At 37.6% G+C, this 12,789-nt stretch overlaps 1 protein-coding gene across 1 annotated transcript in view; it reads right to left on the bottom strand.

The window, feature by feature from the left end:
• The window catches only part of STK39 (serine/threonine kinase 39), a 315,180-nt gene that overhangs the window by 241,945 nt on the left and 60,446 nt on the right, over positions 1 to 12,789 (bottom strand). The window contains exon 5 of the mRNA XM_044669100.1: positions 3,172 to 3,284. Within this exon, the coding sequence (XP_044525035.1) occupies positions 3,172 to 3,284 (113 nt within the window). The remainder of the gene's footprint in view (positions 1 to 3,171; positions 3,285 to 12,789) is intronic.

Below are 12,789 nucleotides of genomic sequence, written 5' to 3'. Positions count from 1 at the left end.
TGGAAATGATCTCTATTTGCCCATCAATCCATACCTAAAAACCATCAAGTCCTTTAGAAAATTACCTGTAAATTATGTCTCCAATAAGATGTCTCCTTTCTTTATCTACCACCACTATGACCACCACAGAGCAGGATCTAATTACCTCTCTGATGGATTACTGTAGTTAACTTTCTGGCTAATCTACTTGCCTCTGTAGACCTCCCTCCTCCAATTTATCCTACACAATTCAGCTACCTTAATCTAATTAATAAACAATTCTGATCATGTCACTACCATTAAAAAATATTAAATGAATCCCCATTGCCTAATAAAATTCTTATTTTTGAATGAAAGTATACTGAACTAAATTAACACTCAAGACCCACCTTGATCAGAGAAAGCTCCTTAAAGTGTCTCAGCAGGCTGAAGCTAAAGCCTAGAAATTATCCAATCTATACCACTCCAAGTTTATCATCTCACTAATCTCCTGACATACTACCTCCTGTCATACAAGAGGCTCACTAATCCCCAGATTCATCTCGCCCTTCCCTAGGCATTTTTAGAAATTAACCTTCATGCTTGGAATCCATAGAATTAGAAGGGATTTCAGAGGTTATACAGTCCAATCAGTAACTAAAGAGGAATCATCTCCTTATGTGTGCAGTAGTGATCTGTTCTGCCTGGGGGACACCTCGTTGGGGCATACATGGGACATGCATGGAGTCCCTGGTCACCTCAGGGCCCCATGTGCTAGATTGGAGCTAAAGGACTAGGTGTTATGGGTGATGCTGCCATCTTTTAGTCCATGTGTCAGTAGAAAGAGGGAAGAGAGTTCCTAAGAGAAAACTGGCCACCGAGTTAGGAAGATATGGCCACTCAGGAGGCTCTAAAAGAAAAGACAATCTCTATTCTCACCCTTCTCCTCCCACAAGAATGTGTGTAATGGATCTCACTAAGGTATTTCCTCTGGTGAAGGAAGGCTCAATAAGTCAGTAAGTGTCACCTACACCTGCCTAAGGTAAGGTGGGTTCTCAAGGACCTTGCTGCTGCTTCTGCTTTGTGTTTCTTTCCCACAATAAGACCAAACAGAGATCCTGAGAAGGACCTATGTGGCCCTGGAGATAGCCTCATTAGTTCAAAAGATCAGGAGATCTGGGGCCCCTTGACTAGCACTGGCTGCACTATAGATGATCATCTTAGAGATGACCACACACCAAAGCACAAGGCCAAACCTTGGCCCAGCCTGCCAGAGGACGGAAACCTTGAAGGCATCGTGTTGACAGTACAGGGCCTTAGTAGAAGTAAAATGTTTATGGCACAGTCTCACTAAATTTCCCATTTTTAAGTATCGAGTGTCTAGGAGATTTTAATAGGAGTGGTCAACTATGACGGCATGTTCTGTATCTTTTTCAATGACAGCTTCTGAGCCTGTTGTGTTTTTTTTTATTTCTTCTTAGTCAAAGAAATAAATAGCTGTTCTGTACTTGATCTACATTGTACTTTTTTCTATGAGATTGTAGATTTTTCTATAAGACTCTGGAGAGAGGACATAAAAATACAAAAGTTCCAGAGCTCAGCCACTCTTTTTAGAGTCTAAGCTTCCTAGAACTGAACCACTTGATCTCAGAATTAAGTGTCCCTCAGTGGGAATGAGTGAGCAACCAAGGCTTCCTGGGCCCAGTGGGCCAATAGTTACACTTATACATGGTCATCCAGAGATAAGATGTCATGAAACAAAGAAAGCTCATTCAATTTATGATGAACTATGTTGGAAAAAATTTTCTTCCTTACATCCTCCTCTCTACAAATTCTATTACTCTTTATTGTAACAGAAGAATATTATACTTTAATTGTATTAATTTATTACTCTGTTTTTTTTTTAAGCCCTGACCTTTTTTTTTTTTTTAGAATCAATACTGTGTATTGGTTCCAAGGTTGAAGACCAGTAAGGATGGGGGTGAAGTGACTTGCTCAGGGTCACATAGCTAAGAAGTATCTGAGGCCAAATTTGAACCCAGGACCTCTAAGATTGGCTCTCAATCCAACAAGTCACCTAACTTATTGCTCTTCATTGTTTCTGGCTCCATGTACCAAGTCTTCCCTTCCCTAAGCTAAAGATCCCTGGTTACTTAAATTTAAACTTCATGTGATACTATTCAAGACTATTGGTCATTCCCCTCTGCTATGAATGTGTTATGACTAAGGGCCTGTCTTAATGTAGCCTAAGGTCACATAGCTTTTCTAAATGCTGTATCACTTTGCTGACCCATTCTGAGCTTGCAGTACATTAACACTCTTAAATCTTTTTCAGATAAACTGCTGTTTCTTGTGTCCTTACCATTTTGAAGTTGTAAAGTTGATTTTTTGGACCCATGTGTAAGTTTTTACATTTACTCCTATTAAGTTTCATAACTTTCAGTGAAATTACAATGAAATCACAAGACAAGATCAAAAAATGTGAGATTCAGCCCAATGTTCTAGTTTGTGGAAATCTTTCTAGATATAGAACATAGCATTCAATATGGTATCTATACCTCCTAATTTTGTGCATATTTCTTATGTCTTTTTTCAAGACAATAATTAAAACATTAAAGAGCATAAGGACCAAGATCTCTGGAGCATTCTACTTAGAGGTCTTTAAGTAGTTCTAGGATTTTGCCGGGGCCAGGAAGCTCACTGGCCCACAATGTGCAATCTCCACCCTATTATCCTGTTTAGAAATTTGGACATTTGCCCTTCTCCTATCTTCCCCTTTGTTATTTTCTTCCATCTTTCATCATCAATGAAAGTATGTCCTTACCCACCCCTACTTGTTTATGACCTGACCATCTATCTCCCCAAGGTTCCAGTTGACATACTCAATTAAACTATAAGTTCTTTATGGAAGGGACCTTGTTTCATTCATCTCTGTATTCTCCAACTCAACACAAGGATTTTTATATAACAGGTGTTTGTGAAATGCTTACTGAATTTAATATATTAATTTAATTAGGCAATTAAATTTAACATAAATGTGTCATTATCACAATAACTAGAAATTTTGAAGGGAAGGAATTTGTAGCCATTTCTTTAAGAAATAAATGCTTCAAAACGAATATACCCAAGTTGTTATTTTGTTTCCTAATTCTTTTTATTAATCCTGGAATGTAAGAAAGATAAACCAGCAACTGTTCCACTCATTTTACTTACTAGTAGCTCATCCATGCTCGTCTGGCACTTTTCTAGGTTGATGCGTTTTATTGCTACTCGTTCTTGGCGAGGTTTGCATAGCGCAGCCTGGACCACAGCAGTAGCACCACTGCCTGAAAGAGTTAATAGAGAACAAGTTATCAGTCAAGAAGTTGACTGATTATTCTTTAATCTTCTGTAGCACTTTTATGAGCAAATATCTGTATAAACAAGCAGTAATATAGAGAGAATCCTAATTGCTACCTTTTTATACTTACAATGTTGTAAAGGGTTTGGTTTGGTTTTTTAAAAATTACTAAAAAACAACAGACAATCACAGGCTCTCAGAATTTTGGAGAAAGAGAAAGATGGTACTTTTTGGGTACTTTCAAATTCATGCCTATGTTTGACTAGCTTCTAAGTGGTAAGATGTAAATTCTGTGACTTGGTTAATTAAATAAGCCTCCTTCAAATGATGCAAAAGATCAGCCTAACATTGAGTCCTAGAAACCTCAACTAATTAAAGATTTAGATCGTCAAACAAGAGGAAATGGGCCAATTTTGCTGACTGGTAGACTCCATGGAAGAAAGAGACTGAAACAAAACTGGAATGATAAGATAACACTGGACTATGGAGGGTCTTGAATGTCAAGTAGAGGAATTAAAAGTTTCCTTGCTTGGTAAGAGAAAAGTCCCTCAAGATTTTTCTACTCGAGAATGAAATAACCAGATCAATGCATAAGAAAGATTAGTCTGGCAACACTGAAAAACTGGATTGAAGTAGGGGAGAGAATGTTGTTTGGGAGTATTCTGCTCCTTACTTCTTAGGTGCCTTGGACAAGTTCCTTGACCTCCTGGAACCTCAGTTTCCTCATCTGTAAAATGAGGGGTTTGGACTAGATGACCTCTAATAACCCTTTTCACTCTAGATCTAAGTATGGTCCTACTGCAAGAGTATAGGTGAGAAGCCTGAGAAGAGAGGGAGAACAGGAGAGATACGAAAAGTATCTCAAAGGTTTAACAAGCTTGGTTATTGGTTGGATATGAAAAATATGGTGAGATGGTAAATGGTGATGCTGCTGACAAAAATAATGAAGTCAGAAAGATTATATTATTAGTGATTATAGTGTATGCTTGCCATGTAATAGTCTATATGTAGCACAGGAGAGCTGCCTTGTGAGTGTAAGTTGCAGAGAAATACATCTAGGTAGTGCTGACATAAGAATTCATGATATTTGGAGTATAAGAAGGTACAAAGGGCTGCCTCAGGAAGGATTCAGTGACTCTACACAGTCAGTCCCCAAACTCTGGGCCACTGCTATAGGGAGGATTCTTAAACTAGAGAGCTGCTGAGGGTGTTTGATTACAGTGAAATCACAGGTCACATGACATTCACCCTAATACCCCTCTGGCATGTATATAATTTAGTTGCAGAAAGGGACAGAAAAAGCACATTCATGCTAAAAAAAATCAGCTTGAAGGAGTTTTGAAAAATACTGTTTGAAAGAAGTTTAAAGGCATAAGTACTGGCTAAAAGTGGGGTGGCTGTAGTGCCATGGAATCCATTTGGCTTATTAACTATGAAAGTTTTGAAGGATATAGTTATGAAATTTTAACTCATAAAAGTGTTTGGAGGCTACAACAAAATGTATATCTAGCATCATACCTGGTATAGTCATGCATTTGGTTTTTTCCAACATAAATTTGAGATAGATCATTCTACTCATGAGGACACCAAGCTATGAGATTTTAGAAGCTATATTTTAGAGAAACCAATAAGAAAAAAAAACAAAAAAGGAGTTCAAAAGAGAAGTAGTTTCTAAAAGACAAAACAGAAACTGGCTTAAGCAGAGCAAAAATGATAGGCAAGCTCTGCATCTCATGCAGAGAACTCTTTGACTGACGGTAACTTCTTATAGCTTTTGGAAACTGATTGGAGGTAAAAACCAAAGAGAAATAGAAAGGACCTATATGTACAAAAATATTTATAACTGGAAACTGAGATGTACCTGAGCTAGGGAATGGCTAAACAAGTTATAGTATATGATTGTGATGGACTACTATTATGCTATAAGAAATGATGAGAATTAGGGGGTTCAGAAAAATATAAGACTTTATATAAACTGAGGTAAAGGGAAGCAAGCAGCAAGAAGAACACTGTACACAGTAATAGCAATATTGTAAAATGATCAACTGTGAACGACAGCTATTCTCAGTAATACAGAGATTTAAGACAATCACAAAGGAGATATGAGAAAACTAGCCACCCCCAGAGAAAGAATTGATGTAGTCTGAATTCAGATCAAGATATACTACTTTTTATTTTACTTTTTCATGATTTTAGTCTGTTTTCTTTCATAACATGACTAATGGAAATATGTTTGCATGACTGCGTATGTATCACCTATATAGAACTGTTTGCCCTCTCATGGCAAGGGAAGGGGAAGAAGCAAAGAAAAGAAGTTGAAACTCAAAATTTTTAAAAACAAATGTTACAAACTGCTTTTAACTTGTAGGTGGAAAAAATGAAATATTAAATATAATTGTCTTTTGATATAATCTAATTCCTTTGTAATCCTATATATTTAGTGTATATATTTTAAAATATTATTGTGAAAAAGGATCCATAGGCTTCACCTGATTGCCAAAGGAGTCCATGACACCTTAGCCTAGATGACCTCTAGGATCCCTTCTACTTCTAACATCCTCTGATTACAGGATGCATTCTTTAATTTGATTTACCACTGGCTGCCATCTGCTTCATCTTACTATCTCTCTCTAAAAGAGGAAGTCTTATCAGAAAATTCCTTTATCTTTAAGCAGTCTCAAAAGAACACTCTGAACTGCAAACTACTAAGTCAAATAACCCTGCATCAAAAGAGGACAAGAAGAGACAGACGTTATGTATATAACTCACTAAGTTCATTCCTTTACAAAACACAGATCTCCTCCTCTCCCTTTTAAGTTTCTTAAGGCACATCCATATGATGGCCATACTATGGGTAGAGGTACAGGATTCATCTGAACTACAGTCAAGCTGGAACCAATCAATATGCCTCACAGCTGCTGAGAGTCATCTGTGTTTGCTCAAAGGAGAAAAGTCAAATGAGTTTTCTTCCTGCATTGTTGCAGTCACAAATTTGGAAAGAACTGAACAGTAAAAACCTGGGAGAGGAAGGAAAACAGCCTCTAAGCAAAGTGTACTTAAATTTCACCAATGACCTGAATAAGCTACATTACCTGGGAAAACCTGACTTGTTAAAACATTTAGAGGTCATGGACCTTGCCAATGAAAGGCTGCACTTGTGTATAACTCATCAACAACCATCTGATAATACCACAAAAAAACAAAGACTTGCCTAGGGTTCTGATTTTAAGAGAGATAGCCAGAAAGGGTGTAGGGAATCAAATTGGAATGAATATAAATAAACTCACCCTGGACCTCAAGCTGTATCTAAGGGAGCAACAAAATACCCAGTCTACATTCACACAATTACCAGGAAGGCATCCAAAGTGGGTGGGGAAACCACATACTAAAAGGGAGGAGAAACAAGGAATTATGGAAATGAGTTTGGGGCATTTAAAAGACCTAATCTACCCAAGTTAAAGGTGTGTTGAAGGATACAGATTTTTTTTTTTCACTGATTCAACAAGATTACCTCCTTGCTTTATACCCTGGATGTATGTTAGAGGCCAGGTAGTAAATTCAACCATTCAGTTCAGGGAGCACTTTGTAAGAACCAAAGGATAATGACAAAAGGAAAAGTTGCCTCTGCCCTCAAGAAGCTTTCTCTCCTAATAAGGCATACAACATGTAGACAAAAGTAAATGCAAGAAAATCGAAGGAGGGGGCTAGAACTAACAATTAGTGGGCCGCTGAGCTGTAGAAGTGACAGCTGAGATGAGCTAAACAGACTCAGAAGGCCTCAGTGAGGAGAGAGGTGAGGAGGGTATTCATTCCAGTGATGGGTGGCCAGCTGTGCAAAGGCCTCTGAGTGGGAAATTCTGGGAACAGTAACTGAAGAAGAAGGCAGCTAACTCCATCTCCAGTTTAGTTGTTAGAAGAGAGAAGTCTGAAAATGTAGGCCAGAGTCTAACTATGGATGGCTTTAAACTGATAGAATTTATATTTTATCCTGGAGGCGACAGGGAATGACTGTAGACTCCCTGAGGGGGGCAGGGTGATGTGGTAAAGCAAGACTTCAGCAAGACTATGTTGGCTGTATAGAAATAAAGAATTGGAGAGGAAAGAGCCTGACATCAGGAAAACCACATTCCAGAAGTTACTACAACTGTTCAGGCTAGTGTAAAGACAGTCTGGATGGCAGTGGTGAGGGTTTGTGCAAGGAGAGAAGGGAGTAGATGGATGGAAGGAGTGGTGAAGTACAACTGACAAAACAAGATATTACAGAAGTACAACTGGATGCTTATTGGCCAAAACAAATTTCAGGTAGTCTTCTCAAGAGCTCATAGCAATTTTCAACCAAGGGGCTTCAAAGATCATATTGTGGAGTTAAAAAAAAAAAATCCAATACTAGTAGTTCATAAGCTCCCAGGATAACAGATTCAGATAGAGAAGAGACATTAGAGATCACCAAGTTCAGATTCTTCGTTTTTATAGATGAAGAAACTGATGTCCAAAGAACTTAAAGGACGAAGGTCACTCAGGACATATGTGGTCACCACTCCCCCTCATAATCTGCACTAGGATGCTGCCCAATCAGTGACTAAAAATCCCTCCCACCCCAACACAAGCTGATTCACATACCCAGGAAGCCTGGCATTTATCCAGGCCCATCCAGAGCAGAGGAGCCAGGACAGAAATAGGAGAGCCTTAGGAGCTGTTTATTCCTTAGTTTAGAGTTAGGCTCTATTGCACTCTCTCCCACCAATCAGCAGTTTTTCAAGGGAAAGGGAGAGGAGTCTGAGCCTCAACTTCCAAAATTTTGTTCTTTAATTAATCCCAAAAATGGGATTAATACTATTTAAAAAAAAAAAAAAACCCTTACCTTTTGTCTTGGAGCCAATACTGTGTATTGGTTCCAAGGCAGAAGAGTGGTAAGGGTGGGCAATGGGGGTCAAGTGACTTGCCCAGGGTCACACAGCTGAGAAGTGGTTGAGGCCAGATTTGAACCTAGGACCTCCCGTCTCTAGGCCTGACTCTCATTCCACTGAGCTACCCAGCTGCCCCCAAGGATTAATACTATTTTTAAAAATAAAAATTCTTACATTCTGTCTAACTTTAGAATCAATACTACTAAGTATCAGTTTCAAGACAGAAGAGCAGTAAGGGTTAATTAGGTAATGGGGCTTAAGTGTCTTGCCCAGAGTCACACAGCTAGGAAGTATCTGGGGGCAAATTTGAACCCAGAACCCCTTGTCTCCGGACCCGACTGTCTATCCACTGAGCCACCTAGCTGCCCCTGACAATTACTATGACCTATCTAACTCTTATGTTAAAAGGGTCATAGAGTAAACAAAAATGAAAACTTCTTTGCATTCACAGAAAAGTCTATGAAAATGTGTTATTAATGTTATAATGCAATCACTCTTCATAATTAACTGGTTTGAAGCACAGTTGTTTTTTTAAGAATGAAAAAATAATTTATGTACATTAAGCAATGAGGCTTAACTAGTTTATAAAATATCCACATGAGATTGTTTCCAAAAACAATTTCTACTCAAACAGAAAGTAAATTAAGTATACACTTTTTTTTATTACCAGCTTTAAAAAAAAAAAAGTTTAGCCTCAAAAACACAGAATGTGTGACAAGGTAACGAAAGTTCTTAATGTACAAGTAAAAACTATATTCTTTCATTTAAAAATTTTTTAAGTTAATCTTTTTTAAAGGGGATGGAGGGGAACACTCTAAAATCTCCATCTATAATGTGCAGAGTTGCTACAGAATTTTCCTAGTAACCTACACCCACACTAAGTCTGATCATTAAGCGGAACAGGTGTAAACACTGACAAATAGAAAGCCTTTAGGACAATGGGTCCAGGAGCTAGAGAAGTGGCCAAGAGCCAGATTGCAGAAAGTCTTAATTTCTGCTCCCCACTTATCTTCAAATGTTTTGTTTTTGCATCTCCAGCCCCCACTTGCACAGAAAAGTTGCTTAAAAAAATATTTCAGCTGAATTAAATTGTTGTGAATATCAAATGCAAACACTATATATAAAAGAATTCTGTCAAAACAGAATTCTAAACAAAAATTATTAAAAAAGAATAACTGAGCAGACTGGATTTGATACTATAATCTAAATGACATTCCCTTCTTGCTAGTCTATAAATTTTTAAAAATCAGTGCATGGAGTATGCTATTATAAATAATTTAGATTATTATAACTAACAATGGAACAAATTAGAGTAGAGGAATAACAATACCCAGTAGGAGAAGAAGGGCCTGGAAAAAATCAGAGGGTTCTAAGTCAAAAAACAGAGGTGTCTTGGCAAATCAAGGAACAGCTTATTACAAAGCAGACTTTTATTTTTATAAAATGAAAAGTCAACTTTGAGATCTTTTCCTGCTACAACTTCATGAAATAAATAAAATAAAATCTCATAATCTGGCTTGGTTGAAAAATATCCTATTCTGCTCCAAGGAAGTCCTCTAGTCTTACTTAGCAAAAAAAAAAAAAAAAAAAAAAAAAGCTAAAACAAAAATACTATGCCATACCACTGATTAAATCAACTAAATGGAGGCCAACATTCCACAAGGGAATGTCAATTCCTATTTGTCCAGATAAACAGTCACTTCGTTGCTGTTGTTCAGTCATGTCCAACTCTCCATGACCCCATTTGGGGTTTTCTTGGCAGAGATCCTGGAGTGGTTTGCCATTTCCTTCTCCAGCTCATTTTACAGATGAAGAAACTGAGGTAAACAGGATTAAGGTGGCATGGATAGCAGTGTCTGAGGCTAGATCTGAATTTGGGTCGTCCTGACTAAACCCAACCTCTTTCCACTGTGCCACTGACAGTTGCCCAAACAATCACCATCCCCCCTTAAACACAAGAGAAAGCACAATGGTCTACAGGGGCTACCCCTCTCCTAAAATGCTTTTATTGTAGAAGTCTTCAAACCAAAGTAAAAAGTGGTCAAATTAAGTTTCCCTGGGAAAAGGAGCTGATTAGCTATCCTGGTGAGTATGAATAAAGCAGTTAACAGGCTTCTGGAGCCAGCATCCAACTCTGGGGCAGGACATGCTACACTAAGGGGCTTCAGGGCTTCTTAAAATAGTACACTTTGGTTTGTTTCTCTTAATAGCCTCTTTATGAATGGACAGTGAAGAGAAAATTAAAAGTCGAGTCCAGTTCTAAGCCTGGGTGAGACATTTCAACTCAATTGAAAACTTATTAATACCTCCAGTATGAAAAGCAGGTGTGAAAATCACCCAGAAGAGGATACAATTCCACCTCTGAGCTCACTGGCCGTGTGGCCCAGGACAAACCCCTTATGCACTCAGGAACCCCATCCACTAAAAGGAAGTCAGAATTCTTCCACAGGGAGTGATCCCAGATAGGGGAGAAGCCCTGGGTGAAAGACATAGGGGTAGGGGGAGCTACATAGAATTGTTTTAAAAATCTGTTTGATGAATAGAGTAGGAGCTTTTTTTGCACAAACTCAACATATATGAATTCAGGTATGCACAGTTGGCAATCTAAAAAGATAAAGGCAGAGTAAAAATGTTTAATTACTAAGTGAATCTGTGCCATTTTCCCAGGCTACATAAAGTCTCCCAGCAGTTTGCCCAATCACACTCTTTCTCTCTCTGAGAAGCATTAGTGTGAGTCATTACATTGTTTTGTGCCACTCATTAGCTCCAACGTTGGTCTTTGTCCAGAGTTCCCTCTTCTAACAAGTCCTATCCGCATCAGAGCAGTGCTTCTCTTTGTCTCATTAACGCTTTTTAACTATTAATAATGGCCCCAAAGTATAAGAGTAGTGATGCAGGTAATTCTGAACAGTTGTAAAGTGCCTAGCTATGTTCATATAAAAATACTTATTCAATAATGGAGTTTGCTATTATGCACAATTTTCAACTAGCGAAAAGGATCTTGGAAAGTACTGATTATGTAAAATATAAAATGAGGTCCTACTGTAATTTTATTTTTCTGTTCAGTCTACAGAAATTTGATGCTAAGTTCACAATTTTTAAAATAAAACTCTAAAATAAAAGCGTTAAAATACAGTATAAGGGGAACAACTAACAGATCAGTCAATTGGAACAGAGTAGTAAGAAAAAAGATCAGAAAAGTAGGTGGCCAGGCTAAGGATTTTGTATTTTAATCTAAAGAAATAGGAAGCCATTCAAATAGAGAAATGACATGGTCAGATCTGTGTTTTAGGAAAATGACCATCACCTATAGTCAATCAAACTATGATTGTCATAGTATGGGCCCACTTTTTGCCAGATCTAATTGTTTTTTTGGTTTCTATTATATTGAGCCAAAATACACCTCTTAGCAACATCTACTCACTGGTCCTGGTTTTAACCAGGAAAAGCAGGGGGGAAAAAAATCTAATCCTTCCTTCCAAGTTAAGTACTTCAAATACAAAGCCAAATACCACATGCCCTCTCAGTTTTCTCTAGCAGACTAAATAATCCTACTTCCTTCAAGAAAACTTGGTTTTTCTCAAGTTCCCACCACATGCCAGTCATCCTCCTTTATCTAAACTCCACTTTGCTAATGCCTTTCCTAAAATGTGGCTCCCAGAAATGAATATGATATTCTAGATGCAGTCTGACATGGACAGGACTGACAGGACTATCACTTCCTTCATATTTAATGCAACTCTATTTAATACAACTAAAGACTGGATTAGGTTGGTGGGCTGCCATGTCACATAACCAATTCATATTGGAGCTTGTGATCCACTACAACCCCCCAGAACTTTTTTAAATAAAGCTATGACCCCAGCATCCTGACTCATTAAAACTCAAAGGGAAGCCTTTATGTTTCTCTATTAAGTATAATATGATTACATTTGTCTATCATCCTTGAGCCTGTTGAGATGCTTTTGGATCCTCAAGCTGTCTGCTAGGTTTGTGTTATGTAGGAACAGGCCACTCTATCATATCTTCACAATAAAGCAGTATTAATACATCAAATAAAGAAATCCCTTTTGTACTTGGAGATATTCGTATTCTCTGGACAAACAAAATATGAAATAAATGGTTGCTATTGGATCCCTTTTTTATTTTTAAATCACATTTCATGGTGACTTTTTATTATAAAAAGAAAAAAAAAAGATACAAATGCCTCTTTTCTCTTAAAATGAATTTCATACTTAAGAGAATACTGGATAGATAAGTCCTCCAAATTATTTCCTAATAGCAATAGCTAACTAGACTTTGTAGAATCCCCACAGTACCTTCATACTGCCAAAGCTATGCCCATCTGAGGGTTAACGAAGAGAGTCACAGCCCTCAAATGGCTTACTTGTCATCCATGGTCAAGGAATATTGCAGAAGAATCTCTGAACCTCAAAATATAGTCCCAAATTATCAAAAATAAAATAACTTATAATTAAGTTCAATACAGTGTATATCTTTGCAGAAACAGAAACTCTTTTGGATAATACATGATATTTTGTTTTTCTGGTCCTATGATTTCATCTGTATAGGAAGTAATCCATG

This window comes from Gracilinanus agilis, chromosome 3, assembly GCF_016433145.1.
Source record: "Gracilinanus agilis isolate LMUSP501 chromosome 3, AgileGrace, whole genome shotgun sequence".
NCBI classification, from domain to species: Eukaryota; Metazoa; Chordata; class Mammalia; order Didelphimorphia; family Didelphidae; genus Gracilinanus; species Gracilinanus agilis.
This window is presented reverse-complemented; position numbering and strand designations above follow the sequence as displayed.